The sequence below is a fragment of the Cetorhinus maximus genome, unplaced genomic scaffold, assembly GCF_964194155.1.
Source record: "Cetorhinus maximus unplaced genomic scaffold, sCetMax3.hap1.1 HAP1_SCAFFOLD_636, whole genome shotgun sequence".
Taxonomy (NCBI): Eukaryota; Metazoa; Chordata; class Chondrichthyes; order Lamniformes; family Cetorhinidae; genus Cetorhinus; species Cetorhinus maximus.
The window spans coordinates 10,111-26,845 of NW_027596578.1; the positions used below are offsets into that span (position 1 = coordinate 10,111).

At 49.8% G+C, this 16,735-nt stretch overlaps 1 protein-coding gene across 10 annotated transcripts in view; it reads right to left on the reverse strand.

Annotated features, from left to right (window-relative positions):
* Positions 1–15,661: 15,661 nt before the first annotated feature.
* The window catches only part of LOC144674366 (GRB10-interacting GYF protein 2-like), a 91,786-nt gene continuing 90,712 nt past the window's right edge, over positions 15,662–16,735 (reverse strand). For all 10 annotated transcript variants that reach the window (XM_078535763.1, XM_078535766.1, XM_078535762.1 and 7 more), the window contains one exon: positions 15,662–16,456. In XM_078535763.1, coding sequence (XP_078391889.1) covers positions 16,389–16,456 — 68 coding nt within the window. In that variant the 3' untranslated portion in view covers positions 15,662–16,388. The remainder of the gene's footprint in view (positions 16,457–16,735) is intronic.

Here is a 16,735-nt window from a genome sequence, read left to right on the forward strand (position 1 = left end):
TCATTCTGGGCGGTGACTTCAACTGCATCATCGATGCGGCTGGACGATCCGGCAGGGCCGGCAGCAGATTGGACGCTACGTCCAGATCCCTGATGGAAACAGTTAAGGATGCCAAGCTGCACGACGTCTTCAGCAACCCTGCAGACGGAGCGCAGCGTAGATACACCTGGTCACGGCCAGACGGGTCCATTCGTTCCAGGATAGACTTCCTGTTTGTGTCCCGTGCATTCACAGTCAGATCCACCGAGGTCAAGCCGGTGTTCTTCTCTGACCACTGCCTCCTACTGGTGGACTGCCACTTGGAGAAGGACCTGAGGGTGGGCAGGGGGGCATGGAAGCTAAATGTGCAACTGCTGACCCCAGAGAACATTGAGGAGCTCAAGAGGGAATACAAAGGTTGGAGAACCGTGAAACCCCTCTATGAGTCCCTGACACACTGGTGGGAAGCGATCAAGGGAAGCATCAAGAGGTTTTTCATCCTCAAAGGCACCCAGAAAGCTAGAAAGGAACAGAGGGAAATGTCCCGACTCCAGAAAAAGATGCAGAATCTGCTCCGGCTGCAGTTGATGGGGGTCGATGTCAAGGAGGAGCTCCAAGAGGTGAAGGGCCAGCAAGCCTCGCACTTTGCCTTGGAGGCCTCCAAGATCATCTTCCGTTCCAGAGTCCGCTCCGTGGAGCAGGATGAGACGTGCTCACGTTTCTTCTTCCAAAAGGTACACAGAGAGCGCTCTGTGATCAGCAGCCTGAAGGAAGAAGACGGCTCAGTAAAGTCATCACGGTCCGACATTCTGAGGATCAGCAAATCCTTTTATGCCGGATTGTATGACGTGAAGCCCACGGACAGCACGGCCTCCCAGTCCTTCCTGTCCTCTATCACGGAGGTCTTAGACCACAGTACGCGGGAGAGCCTGGACAAACCGCTAACTCCTGATGAACTGACTAAGGCCCTCGAGTCCTTCAAGAAGAGTAAAACCCCCGGAAGCGACGGCTTGCCGGCGGAGTTGTATTCGGCTCTGTGGGACTTGATCGGCCCAGACCTGCTAGGAGTGTACGAGAGTATGCTCCTGGCCGGTAGTATGTCAGAATCCATGAGGAAAGGCGTCATCACCCTCATCTACAAGCACAAGGGGGAAAGGGAGGAAATTAGAAATTGGCGACCCATTTCACTGTTGAATGTGGACTATAAGATTCTGTCCAAGGTCATCGCCAACCGGGTCAAATCCGCTCTGGAATTGGTGATTCACCCTGACCAGACCTGCTCTGTGCCAGGCAGGAAGATCTCTGACAGCCTGGCGCTGCTCAGGGATACGATTGCCTATGTACAGGACAGGGGTGTGGATACCTGCCTCATCAGCTTGGATCAGGAGAAGGCCTTTGACAGAATATCGCACACCTACATGGGGGATGTGCTCTCCAAAATGGGGTTTGGGGAGGGAATTCGAAATTGGATCCAACTGCTCTACACTAACATCAGTAGCGCAGTCTCAATCAATGGGTGGGAAACAGATAGCTTTCCGATTAAATCTGGAGTCAGGCAGGGCTGTCCTCTCTCGCCTGTCCTTTTCGTGTGTTGCATAGAACCCTTTGCCGAGTCCATCAGGAAGGATCCGGGCATAAGAGGAGTGACGATCCCAGGCAGTGGAGGCACTCAGGTAAAAGCCTCCCTGTACATGGACGACGTCGCCATCTTCTGCTCGGATCCGCTGTCGGTGCGCAGACTGATGCACATCTGCGACCAGTTCGAACTGGCCTCGGGAGCCAAGGTAAATCGTGGGAAGAGCGAGGCCATGTTCTTTGGGAACTGGGCTGACCGATCCTTTGTCCCCTTCACTGTCAGGGCTGACGGCCTGAAGGTGCTGGGGATATGGTTCGGAGGGATCGGGGCATGCGTTAGAAACTGGAAGGAGCGAGTGGCTATGGTGAAAAGGAAACTGGGCATGTGGGAGCGACGCTCCCTCTCCATTGCGGGTAAGAACCTGGTCATCAGGTGTGAGGTACTCTCGCTATTGTTGTACGTGGCGCAGGTCTGGCCCATTCCAGACTCCTGCGCGATGGCGATCACTCGAGCCATCTTCCGCTTTATCTGGAGGTCGAAAATGGATCGTGTCTGCAGGGACGCAATGTACAAGCCTCTAGATAAAGGGGGAAAAAACGTGCCCAACATCGCCCTCATACTGATGGCCACCTTTGTGTGTGGCTGCATCAAGCGGTGCGTAGACCCTCAGTACGCAAACACCAAGTGTCACTACGTGCTGAGGTTCTACCTGTCCCCGGTGTTGCGAAGGATGGGTCTGGCCACGCTGCCGCGGAACGCTCCAAGTAGTTGGACCGTGCCGTACCACCTGTCCCTGGTGGAAAAATTTATGCAGAAAAACACCTTTGACCACAAGTCCATCAGGCAGTGGTCAGCACGTAACGTCCTAGAGGCCCTGAGGGAAAAGGAGAGGGTGGACCCTGTGGGATGGTTCCCCGAGCAGACTGTCAAAGTCATTTGGCAGAATGCCTCATCGCCAGAACTTTCCAACAAGCACCAAGACGTAGCTTGGCTGGTGGTGAGAAAGGCCCTCCCCATCAGATCCTTCCTACACGCCAGGAGGCTCACCCCCTCTGCACGTTGCCCTCGAGGTGGCTGTGGTGGGGAAGAGACCGTTGTTCACCTCCTTGTGGATTGTGCCTTTGCAAAGAAAGTCTGGAGAGAGATGCAGTGGTTGCTGTCGAGGTTCATCCCGAGCAGTTCTGTGACACAGGACTCTGTGCTCTACGGGCTGTTCCCAGGGACACACACCGAGACAAACATCGACTGCAGCTGGAGGATCATCAACTCGGTGAAAGACGCGCTTTGGTCTGCCCGAAACTTGTTGGTCTTCCAGCACAAAGAGTTGTCCCCGACCGATTGTTGCGGACTGGCACAATCCAAAGTCCAGGACTACGTGCTGAGGGACGCACTAAAGCTTGGGGCAGCTGCCGCAAAGGCGCAATGGGGAAGGGTCGCTGTCTAAGACCTTTCTACCACAGCGCACCGAGAGACTGGGAACTGTTTAGAGCCCCTCGGGCTGTACAGATCAAAATGAAAGGCTGTAAATGATTGTAATATTGTTTGTACTGATGCACCTGGTGATACATTTTGTAAAAGTTTAACCTGGATTGTACCCTTGTAATGTTGTTTTTGAAATGGTTTGGAATGTGATTGAAGATATTTTATGAATAAAGTATATTTTTACAAAAATAAAAAAAAAAAGAATGGACGCTACTGCACTAGCAGAGGGGAAGCCATCAGGGGGAGTGAGCATCACACAGCATTAATCCAAATTGACAGGAACGTCAACACAGACACAAGTTCAGCATGGAGAGAGAGGTGTTCAGCGTTTAACGGAAATCTGAGAAAAACCTTGGTAAAGATTGAAGTCACATCAAAAAACTCTGTCAATATATGGCAAAGTGTGGCTTTTAAGTTGCTGACAAAAGTAAAATAGTCTTTCAAAAGGATACTTCTTATCTCAGTTCAGGGAAAGTGTCTGGTGATAAAAGGGCGAATTCACCACCTGAGCTCCCACTACAAACTTCAATCCCTTACAATATTGTTCAATATTCACACTTCATCAATCCGTCTCCAGATGCAGCCACCCAGTTACTGAACTTCTCTGAGACCCAAAGACCAGCGCCTGTAGTAGCTGTGGTCCGCCAGCAGAGGGTGGCGTTGTATCACTTTAATCACAAGATAGTGAAATAGGTTTGAGGAGGAGAGAGGCTTTGAACCTTTGTTAATTCATTCATTCGCCCAGAGACAAAAATCCCACAGGGGATAGATACAGAGTAAAGCTCCCTCTACATTGTCCCAATCAAACACTTCCTTACTCCTGTTCTCCAATTCTTTTGCAATAAAGACATTCAGTCCATTTGCCCTCCTAATGATTGGCTGCACCATCGTGTGAGAGTGAGTATGTGTGTGTGTGTGTGTGTGTTTTGTGTCTGTTTTTATCTGTGTGTGTGTGAGCTCTCACTGTCTGATATAAGCTTCCCTTTTTTACCTTCTCCTGTCCTGTCTGCTCCTTGACATCCAAGGGTCTCTAGATTTGGGAGGTTCCCCCCCCCCCCTCATTACTGCTCCCCCTGTCCTCACCTCCACTTAAAACCTTTAATTGTTAAATCTGGAAAATCACTGAGAGACTGAACTCTATTCCCCTGCCTGTCAGTGGAAAAAGAGCAAAATTTGCAGATAATTCACAGCTGGATTCAGACAATACAAACTCCAAGGCATAGTTTATTTTGGAAAACTGTAAATGTTGTTACACTCAGTACACAGGGAACATTAATGTTGCAAGATGTTATAATATCTTTTCGGATATTAGGGGCAAAATGTCACTGGGTCAAGATTCCCAACAAATGCTAAAGCATTCCACAAAGCAAGGCTCACAAATTCAACATGAGTTTCATTTTTTGATTCTCTCTGGTCTGTTCGGATTCTCTGATAGATTCCTGGTGCTTAACCTCCACATGAGCAGTTGTGCTAATCCTGTGTGCCTGTTCTGCCCCCAAACACGGCATCTGATTACAATAAGGTACGTGATACAGGAGTGCCTGAGTGACTGCGGAAGGTGAGTCTTGATCTTGACCCGGTTGTGTGAGTGACCCTGGCAAATCCAACTCTCCAGGGACAGTTTAGACCGAGTTTTCGTATTTGGAAATCCAAATATTCATCAGTCACTCTCTCTCCCTTGATTAGTGTGTGTGTGTCTGTGTGTGTGTATCTCCATGTGTCCTTGTGTGTGTCACTGTGTGTCTGCATGTGTGTGTGTGTGTCACTGTGTGTCTGCATGTGTGTGTGTGTGTGTGTGTGTCACTGTGTGTCTGCATGTGTGTGTGTGTGTGTCACTGTGTGTCTGCATGTGTGTGTGTATACGTACGCATCTATGTATGTGTCTACTCCAGTCGCATTTGCAGCAAGGGTTTAGATTCAGAGTCATGTTTCATCTAAAATGTCCCCATCAAACATTCCCAGCGCAGGTACAGTACGGGTATAGATACAGAATGAAGCTCCCTCTACACTGTCCCATGAAAAACTCCCTGGACAGGTACAGCACGGGGTTAGGATCAGATTAAATCTCCCTCTACACTGTCCCCACTAAACACTCCAGGGCTGGTACAGTACAGGGTTAGATGCAGAGTAAAGCTTCGTCTAAAATCTCACCATCACTCACAGGACAGTCACAGTACAACTTAGATAGCGAGTAAATCTCTCTCTAAACTGTCCCCATCAAACACTCCCAGGACGTCAAGCCACTCACCATTCTGATTTGGAAATATATCGCTGTTCCTTCACTGTATCTAAGCCTGTGCTGTACCCGCCCTGGGAGTGTTTGATGGGAACAGTGTACAGGGAGCTTTACTCTGTATCTAACCCTGTGCTGTACCTGTCCTGGGAATGTTTGATGGGGACAGTGTAGAGGGAGCTTTACTCTGTATCTAACCCCGTGCTGTACCTGCCCTGGGAGTGTTTGATGGGGACAGTGTAGAGGGAGCTTTACTCTGTATCTAACCCCGTGCTGTAACTGCCCTGGGAGTGTTTGATGGGGATAGTGGAAACTAGACTCCACATATAAACCACTGTTACATAGAAACATAGGAAATAAGAGCAGGAGTAGGCCATTCAGCCCTTTGAGCCTGCTCCGCCATTCAATATGATCATGGCTGATCCTCTATCTCAACACCGTACTCCCGCTCTCTCCCCACAACCCTTAATGCCTTTAGAGTCTAGAAATCTATCTATTTCCTTCTTAAATATATTCAGTGACTTGGCCTCCACAGCCTCTGTGGTGGAGAATTCCACAGGTTCACCACACTCTGAGTGAAGAGGTTTCTCCTCATCTCAGTCCTGAATGGCCGACCCCGTATCCTGAGACTGTGACCCCTTGTTCTAGACCCCACTCCCAGACAGAGGAAACATCATCCCTGCATCCAGTCTGTCCGGCCCCGTCAGAATTTTATACATTTCAATGAGATCCCCTCTCATGCTTCTCAACTCGTGAATACAGGACCTAGTCAGCCTAATCTCTCCTCATAGCACAATCCTGCCATCCCAGGAATCAGTCTGGTGAACCTTCGCTACACTCCCTCCGTGGCAAGTATATCTTTTCTTAGGTAAGGATTCCAACAGTGAAGGAACTGTGATATATTTCCAAATCCGGATGGATTGTGACTTGGAGGGGAACTTCCAGGTGGTGGTGTTCCCATGTGTCTGTTGCCCTTGTCCTGCTAGATGGTAGTGATTGCAGTTTTGGAAGATGCTGTCTAAGGAGGCTTGGTGAGTTGCTGCAGTGCATCTTGTAGATGGTACACACTGCTGGTACTGTGTGTCGGTGGTGGAGGGAGTGAATGTTTGTGGATGTGGTGCCAATCAAGTGGGGCTGCTTTGTCCTGGACGGTGTTGAGCTTCTTGAGTGTTGTGGGAGCTGCACTCATCCAGGCAAGTGGAGAGTATTCCCATCACACTCCTGACCTGTGCCTTGTAGATGGTGGACAGGCTTTGGGCAGTCAGGTGGTGAGTTACCCGCCGCAAGATTCCCAGCCTCTGACCTGCTCTTGTAATATATTAGGAAATATATCACCGTTCCTTCACTGGCTCAAAATCCTGGAACTCCCTCCCTAACAGCACTGTGGGTGTACCTACACCACATGGACTGCAGTGGTTCAAGAAGGCAGCTCACCATCACCTTCTCAAGGGCAATTAGGGATGGGCAATAAATGCTGGCCCAGCCAGTGACACCCGTGCCCCATAAATTAGTAAAAAATCAACATGTTGATAATGGGGAATTCTACCGTGGTAATGCCATTGAATGTCAAGGGTCGATGGTTAGATTCTCTCTTGTTGGGGATGGTCATTGCCTGACACTTGTGTGGCACGAATGTTACTTGCCGCTTGTCAGCCCAAGACTGGATATTTCTGCATTTGGACATGGACTGCTTCAGTATCCGAGGAATCGCTGAACATTGTGCAATCATCAGTGAACATCCCCACTTCTGACCTTATTATGGTCATTGATGAAGCAGCTGAAGATGGTTAGGTCTAGGACAATACCCTGAGGAACTCCTGCACACACACACACGCACACACATTATGAAGAAGCAGGCGGGAGTGAGTCATCCAGGAGATTTTTTAAATTGCAGATTCATTTTTTTATTCTCAGAGAAAACAGTATTTTAATTCACAACAGCCCAATGTGGCATTTGTTAAATTCCTGCTTTCGGGATCTGCCCAGGTTTCCAGGTTTAAAAATGTGCGTCACTTTCCAAACAAGCCCCACACCTTCAATTCAATGGTTAGCTGCCATCTCACCTTTTGTATTTTACAATCTCTTTGCTTCCTTCATGTGTCTGAAGAATTGGTGTTTAGCCAGACAGTGTAGAAGGTTTTCATTGTCCTGGAGCACTTACTGTAATCAGCTTATCCGAAAGGGATATCGATGAACTTACAGTTTAATCAACCAAAGACCGGCATGTCCATTCAAACCCGCCCATCTCCTCTTTCTACAAACTCACTTTTCCACAATGCCAGAATTTCTGAAGGGAAAATGTTTTTGACAAATTTCCCTAATGCAATTTCAGGCTGAAATTTTCAGGTCTACAGCCAAAATTGAATCTTAAAGAGATAGAAATAAACACAGAAATGGAACTGCAGCTTTCTCTGTTCCATGCACCCAGTTTAACATTGAACAATTGAATTTATATCGCCCCCTCCTCAGTCTAACATTCAAAATGGATCACGACACATATCACAATATTGAAGTTATCCTGCTATAATTCTGTCCGTTTCCCCAGACTGACTATAATCTCCTGAAATCTGCTCCTATTCTCTTCCATTTTCACTACATTGTCACACTGAGAGACATTTGCAAACTGTAAAGTGATGCCCTGTGAACACAGCTCCAGTTTATTCTGATATAACAGAAAAAGCAGTGGCCCTGATATGAACCAGTGGCCCTGATATGAACCAGTGGGGAAAAGGACTCTGTACCTCCCTCCAGTCTGAAACAACCATTATCGATTACACTGTGTTCTGTCTCTTAGCCAATGTTGTACACATTCTGCCACTGCCCCTTTAGTCACATCAGCATCAATTTTGCTCACTATTCAAATATGGGACATTATCTCCTCCACATGAAGACATTGGTCCCAGACCTCTCAGTTTCCACACACACATCAAAATTCCCAGCACAGGTATAGCAGAGGTTCAATACAGAGGAAAGCCCTGTCTGTCCAAACTAGACCATGAAGCTCTCCCAGGACAGGTACAGCACGGGGTTAGATACAGAGTAAAGCTCCCTCTACACTGTCCCCATCAAACACTCCCAAGACAGGTACAGCACGGGGTTAGATACAGAGTAAAGCTCCCTCTACACTGTCCCCATCAAACACTCCCAGGGCAGGTACAGCACGGGGTTAGATACAGAGTAAAGCTCCCTCTACACTGGCCCCATCAAACACTCCCAGGGCAGGTACAGCACGGGGTTAGATACAGAGTAAAGCTCCCTCTACACTGTCCCCATCAAACACTCCCAAGACAGGTACAGCACGGGGTTAGATACAGAGTAAAGCTCCCTCTACACTGTCCCCATCAAACACTCCCAGGACAGGTACAGCACGGGGTTAGATACAGAGTAAAGCTCCCTCTACACCGTCCCCATCAAACACTCCCAGGACAGGTACAGCACGGGGTTAGATACAGAGTAAAGCTCCCTCTACACTGTCCCCATCAAACACTCCCAGGGCAGGTACAGCACGGGGTTAGATACAGAGTAAAGCTCCCTCTACACTGTCCCCATCAAACACTCCCAGGGCAGGTACAGCACGGGGTTAGATACAGAGTAAAGCTCCCTCTACACTGTTGTGAGGATCCTGACGACTGAGCCAATTGTGTGGAGAAAAGCCACTCTGGAGTCTGTAAGATCCAGGGAAGTAAAAATCTTTATTCGAGTGTGCCTGGGGTGAATTCATTGAAGGGCCGAAGGGTCTTTTCCTCCAACAGGTGTTAAGCGTTTAACTGGAGTCTTGAGAAAAGCTTCAACGATGGAAGCCATTTCAAAAAACCCCTAAAAATGTTTATAAACATGTCAATGTATGGCAAAGTGCAGTCTGTAAAAATCTGACAAAATTGAAAGTTTTTAAAAAGGATACACCTTATCTTAGCCCCTGCTGTACCTGAGGAATGTTTCACGGGGCTAGTTCAGACAGAGCTTTCCTTTGTCAAACCTCTGCTGTCCCTGTGCTGTGAATTTTGATGGGACAGTGTCTTCATGGGGAGGAGATAATGTCTCATATTTGAACAGTGACAAAAACTGATGCTCATGAGTTTAAATGGGCAGAACGCATACGAAATTGGCTGAGAGAACATAGTCCTTAACGGTAATTTCAGATTGGACAGAGGTATAGAGTGCTACTCCCCAGAGGATCATATTCTGTTAGAAATGAATTAACCAGACTTGGGTTCACAGGAAATCATTTCAAAGTTTGCAGATGAGACACAGATTAGCAACGTAGTAAACTGGGAAGAGAATAGTAGCAGCCTTCAGGAAGATATAGGCAGTCTGGTGAAATGGGTAAACACAAGGCCAGATAACCTCAATACTTCGACAAGTGAAGTGAAGCATTTTGAATTCGAGACTGAGGAGAGGCAATATAAACTAAATGGTCAAATGTTAAACCGGGTGCAGAGAGAACGCTGTGATGTCATTTCTGTTGCCTTCTTTACCCTCAAGATTGTGTGTGTGCATGCGTGTGTGCATGCATGTGCATGTTTCTGTGCACACACGTGCACGTGTCTGTGCTCGTGCTTGTGTGCGCACATGTACCTCAGATTCACAGCATTTATTAATGGTTGAAGATAATATGAATATCTGATACATGACATGAACTGTCACAAGGCACATCCACAGCAACACTATAAAACAGTGCGGCTCTGAGCCACATCAGGAGACACTCGGTCAGATGGTCAAAAGTGTGGTCAAAGAGGTTGGTCTTAAGGGGGGGAGAGAGAGAGAGAGAGTTGGAGAGATGCAGGGAGGGAATTCCCGAGCTTAGGGCCCAGGCAACTGGCCACCAATGGTAGAGCGATGGAAGTTGGGACTGTACAAAGAGGCAGGAGTGAGAAGAACTCTGACACCTTGGAGGGTCGTGGATCTGGAGGAGATTACAGAGGCGTCGTGTGGGGGGCGAGACTGTGGAGAGATTTGAAAACAAGGATGAGAATCTGAAATTGAAGGTGTTGCTTGAGTAGAAGCCAGCGTGGGCCAGTGAGCAGAGACAGTGACAGGGGAATGGCACTCACTGAGAGTTAAGACACGGGCAGCAGAGGTTTGGATGACCTCCGGTTTACAGAGGGTGGAATGTGGGAGAGCAGCCAGGGATGCTTTGGAGTAGTCGAGTCTCGAGGTAACTAAGGCCGACGAATGTGGATCTTTAGACCAAACCGTCATGTTTTAGAAAGCGCTCGGGAGTTAGCAGAACCACCCCAGCCACTGTTATGACAATCAGAACAGGAATCGGAAAAAGATACAGAACCACAAAAAAGAAATTCCGTTTCAGAAACCCAGGTATGAATTTATTCTGTTGTTTTTTTTTACATTTCAAACTATGTACATTTGCTTCAGCTCCAGATCGTTTCTACGCCCCTCCCAAATCCACACACCCCTCTCCCCACCAACCCCCCTCCCACCCCCAACCCCGTTACATCCACAAAAGAATTCCAAGCTTTGAAAGACTTGGGGAAAGGCAATATTCACAGGGCTTCCCACTCTGGGAAAAAAATATCTTCTTTTTAGCAGAGGGAGGTTTCAACTTGACTCTGTGGCAGGGCCTCCAGCCAACAACAACAAAAAAAGTACAAGTTATTATACAGCAGAGATGTAAGCAAAGTATCTACAAAGCTCTGGAGACTATGCACAACACTTCTTAAAAAGTACATTATACACCCAGCCCCTCCCTATCCCCGCAAAAAACCCATGACAGATATCGGTGGTAAAATTAAAATCAACCACAAGCCTGTGCAAGTAAGTCAACCAACTTGCATTCACACCCCAACCCCCCTCCCCCAAACACACACACACACACACACACACTCTCACACACACACCTCCTTCATCTACCCACATTCCTGGATGTATTCCAGAAAGCGGACTGTGGCGTGGTGAGAAAACAAGACTGTTTAAAATATACCCTTCTACACCTGGATGAGTGTAGAACTCATTTAGCTTATGCAACAAGTGGTGTTTCAATATCCGCTCTGGTAACAGCCTTGCACGTGACTCATCAGTCTCACCATTCTTGCCCTATTCAAAAGCAGCTGAACACAACTGGGCACAAAGTGAATGACCTGGTTTGTTTTTTGCAGTACAGCTGAGACCAGGCGATTGCCCAGCTGCTATGGCCAGGGTTTAACGGTGAGGCCGCCAGTTGATACAACGCCCCCCTCACCCCGACCCCCAAATTGAGAGTCTTGCAGCAGCCTATACATTTGTCCTGTGCCTGTCTCACCGTAAACCTCGACAATGTCTAAAGCTGCTGTCAGTGTTGTCACCAGGGCTGCTGCAATGCTCAGGGCTGGAAACTTCCAGCCAACCCACATCCCAGTTTCTCCATCAGGACTTTGGTCGACTTGTGAGGTACAGAGAGCAGTCCCGTTATACAGGCTTCTCCTTCCAAATTTGGGTTGGGTCTGGAGAAAGGAGCTGGAGTTGGACAAGACTTGGGTGAGGAACTGGTAGTTCCAGATCTGTCATGGTTGGTGGCAGCACTGAGCACTTCCCAAGAACAGAGCTCAACCAGCGCACGGACTCCCCCCACCTCACACACACACACACAGCCTCCCCACCCTTATACACACACAGAGCCCCCCCCGCCTCTCACACACACACACACACACACACACACACAGAGACCCTCCCGAGCCCCCCTCACACACACAGAGCCCCCCCCTTACACACACACACACAGACCCCCCCTCACTCACACACAGAGAACCCCCCTCACACACACAGAGAACCCCCCTCACACACACAGAGACCCCCCCTCACACACACAGAGAACCCCCCCTCACTCACAGAGAACCCCCCCTCACTCTCACACAGAGAACCCCCCCTCACTCACACACAGAGAACCCCCCCTCACTCACACACAGAGAACCCCCCCTCACACACACAGAGAACCCCCCCTCACTCACACACAGAGAACCCCCCCCTCACTCACACACAGAGAACCCCCCCCTCACTCTCACACAGAGAACACCCCCTCACTCTCACACAGAGAACCCCCCCTCACACACACAGAGAACCCCCCCTCACTCACACACAGAGAACCCCCCCTCACACACACAGAGAACCCCCCCTCACTCACACACAGAGAACCCCCCCTCACTCACACACAGAGAACCCCCCTCACACACACAGAGAACCCCCCTCACACACACAGAGAACCCCCCTCACTCACACAAAGAGAACCCCCCTCACACACACAGAGAACCCCCCTCACACACACAGAGAACCCCCCTCACACACACAGAGAACCCCCTCACACACACAGAGACCCCCCCTCACACACACAGAGACCCCCCCTCACACACACAGAGACCCCCCCTCACACACACAGAGACCCCCCTTCACACGCACACAGAGCCCCCCTTCACACACAAACAGCATCCCCCTCACACTCTCACAGAGCCCCCCTTCACATGCACACAGAGCCCCCCCTTCACACGCACACAGAGCCCCCCCTTCACACGCACACAGAGCCCCCCCTTCACACGCACACAGAGCCCCCCCCTTCACACGCACACAGAGCCCCCCCTTCACACGCACACAGAGCCCCCCCTTCACACGCACACAGAGCCCCCCCTTCACACGCACAGAGACCCCCTTCACACGCACACAGAGCCCCCCCTTCACACGCACACAGAGCCCCCCCTTCACACGCACACAGAGCCCCCCCGTCTCACACACACCTTCACAGAGCCTCACCCCTACCCTCACAGAGCCCCCCCTCACACACACACACAGGGACACAAAGACAGACAGAGGGAGAGACAGACATAGACACACACACAAAGATACACACACATCACATTTTTTAAAAGCAAACACACAAATGTTTGTTGAAGGAAAGGACAATAATGGAGAACAGTGGCCCAAAGGTCAGGCACTGACTTTTATTTCAACCCCCTCCCCACCCCAGGGAGAAAAATTGTGCACTGGGTGCAAATTTGGAGAAGTCCATCACCCGATTGGGAAAAGACTCAGTTGAAAGCTGACCCAAGGAATCACACCAGCCACAGCAGAGGGATGGAGGGAGTAAACTGGGCAGCGGTGGAGGGGAGGGGGGGGAGGAGGAGGAGGAGGGGGCGGGGTTGTGAAGGGGCAGGTGAACATTTTGAGGACACTCTCTCTAGCTGAGCTGCATAAACTATATTCATGGGTTTCCCCACACGGTGAGGGAGATGAGGTTGGGGTGGGAGCGGGAAAGTAGGACACTCGCCTCACCCCAACGCGGGATCACATGAAACGCATGCTGCACTGGCAAAGGACCGGGGTTCGGACACCAGTCACACCTTAATGCCCGAGCTTCCCAGGCGCATGACCCCGCCCCCCCCCCCCAGGACAAGTGGTCAAGGCAGCGCCAACTTGGCACAGAGAAGCAGTCGGAAAAAAGACGCACTCTGTTCCAAACAGCCCTCTCACAAGGCTACCGCCATCTTATCACTCCAGATCCCTTCCAATGAAAGCTGCAGGACCTTCTCGCTCGCTTTCCAGCAACATTTCCTATCATTTAAAAAAACAAGCTGCAATTCAACTCCTCAGGCTAATCCACAAAAGTTCAGCTGTTTGCAATAAACAAAGAAATAAAGCTTGTCACGCGCAAAATAATTTAGAAACCAAATAATCACACAACACTGGCAGCAATCCCAAATCAGGCTAAACGCACTTGAGGAAATCCCAACCAGGGAAGGGATGTTCCAGCCACCGTAACAAGTCTAAGGGTCAGCCTCATGGTCTAGGCCTGCCTCTGGCACCCATTACAGGAACGAGTGCAGAGAGTGCAGCATAGAAGGATGGAGAGAGGAGGGGGGGTGGGGAAGAAGGGGATGGGGGAGTGGGCAGGGGGAAGAGAAGTTTCAGGTAGCAGCAACCAGGGATTTCAGGGCAGCAGTACACTGAGCTGCACTCACTGAGTTGGGAGAAGTCCATTTGAGGTTTCTCAGGGGTCATATAGAGCTGCTCTTTACATCTCCCCTCCCAATCAATGGCATTCTTGCCACGGAGGTGCTCAGTAACTGGCAAGGCAGCTTCTTCCTCCCTTCCCCACCCCAACCCCACCTCCTGTGTTTTCATCCGGTCACCCAAAGCTCGCTCTCTGCCCGAGGTCTGGCTTCATCAGCCATCCACCCTGCTCCCTGCAGGTACAGGGCTCAAACGCCTATTCCCCCTGGGGCTGTGCACACACGGACAGGCAACTGGGGTCCTAGCAGGCCACGGGCTAGCCCGACCGATCACCGTCCAACATTGGGTTTTGAACCCGGAGCCGCTGGGCAGCCATCAGGAGTAGGTAATCCCGGCTGAAACCAAACCACGACCACCCTCCACCCCCACCCTTGCAATGCTTCAGGCTGAGTCTTAGCCAAGTTAATTGGCACCGAAACCTGGGGCAGTCCTATCACGTAGGGCACACTATGTCAGATGGTGCCCAGGGAGGCACTGAGATGGCGGCGGGAAGAGGGAGGGAGGGTATTTCTCAGCACTTTGAACACACTCGCTAGACAAAGAGAAGCAGAGAGAGCCTTTACCCAGTCCGGTCACAAGGTGAGGAAACACAGCTGGCATCCCAATCCTCCAACGGAGAGCCGCCTCGTGAAATAAACATTGTACACGTCTGCCCGGCCTCGCTGGACGCTACTTTAGGGTGAGCACGTTTCTCAAAGCTTTCAAGACAAAAACGTGGTTCACTACGAGAAAAGAAACTTGCACAAAACAACAACAACACATGCATTATTTAGTCGGAGCCAGTGTAGCAGGGATCAAAAGTAAAGCAGCAAACATTCAAAAAGAGAGGGGCCTCAGTATGACCGCTCTGGGTCAACGTCGAATGGGATCAGACGTTTGGAAGTAAAGAAACACTTAACAGATCAAGTACAACTATCCCCTTTTCAAAACACTCACTCACACACACACGGCTGAAATGCTCCCACATGAACAGTGGTAAGGAGCAATACTGCTGTCACAAGTGCTGTCACGTTGCCTGCCCTCGGTGGGGTTGGAGGGCGGGGCGGGGGGGGGGGGGCAGTCGTTGGAGCCTGGGGTTTGCCGCCGTCTTGTCACCTTCCGAAGTACCCGAAGCAAAAACCGAGGCCGCAGTCCTTCTTCCCCACCCCCCCTTCCTTCCCCCTCGGCCAGTTCCACCGCTGCCCGCTTCTGGGCCAGCCGCACCGTCGGGGGTGGGGGTGGGGAGCTGCGTGTGGTCACCGAGGCAGCGGGGAGGTCAGTTTTCCTGATGCTGGGGCGGGATTCCCAGGTGAAGAGATCTTGGCAGAAGTTAGGGTGGAGGAGGGGGCCAAAGCGTGCGAGGGGATGGGTGGGGGGGGGGAGAAATAGCTGCTTTTTAGAAACAAAACCAACAAGAAAGCTGTCAACGCAGCAGTCCACTTGAACCACCCTGTCCAAGTTACTTATTTATTATTTTTTTTTTTTTACATTCCTTGTATAAAGCACCACGTAAACGCTGAAAATCCACACTCGCGCAGTGCTCTTCTGGTTAGTCCAATGTAGCTTGGTGCTGTGTGCGCAACCAAAGTAAAACTCAGAAAGTGGCCTCCTGACTCTTGGATTCCCTGTCTCTCTCTCTCTCTCTCTCTTTCTTACTCTCTCTCTCTCTCCCTCTCTCCTTTTCTTAGGGACCCAAACTCGCAATCACATTGTCCAAACTATAACACATCAAAAGTTCCAGTTCTGCATTCAGTCTGTGTAAGTGCATTTCTTCAGGCTCCACATCCTTTCCAACAGAAAAAAAAAACACATTTTTTCTTTTTAAAAAAAAACAGTAACAGTGTTTTGCAGATATATTTCCAAAAAAAAGGAACTTTTTTTTTAAATTCAAGAAAACCTCCAGTTTCAGTCTCTGTACAACGTCTAATAAAGTGCATGTTTATTAAGGTGCTTCATCCGATGAAGAACAGAAGTACCCAGAGGGTTCACCAAAAAAATGAAGTGAATTCCACACTCCTTGGCAGCAGAGGGAGCAGAGATCCTGGATTCATCACTGTGACCACCTGCCATGAAGCATGTTCCAGGTACGGTCGAGTAGGATTCAAAAGGCAGCTTTAAGGGGTATCTCTTTTTTTTTTTAAACCTTGTTTAAAAGTCATCCATTGTCTCTATTTCTCCCATGTTCAGTCGCTCTGACGACGCGTTCACAGAAAAGCCTGTGTTTTATAAAACAAAAAAGAGAGCACAGGGGTTCATTTAGATTCAAAAAGGAAGGGACTAACTCCCCACTGCCCCCGACCTTTTCACGCCGACTCTGCACTGGGTTCAGCAGCTGTCCTGACAGCCAAGGCGATGTGGAGCGGAACCAGCTTGTAACCCTACAGACGAACTGCAAACGCAAACCAGGACTTCTGTACCGCACCGAAAAATTGCAGGAAATAATGATTCCCCTCCGGGCTCAGGGTTGGCTCCACAGGCTGCCCTCCGGTAACTCC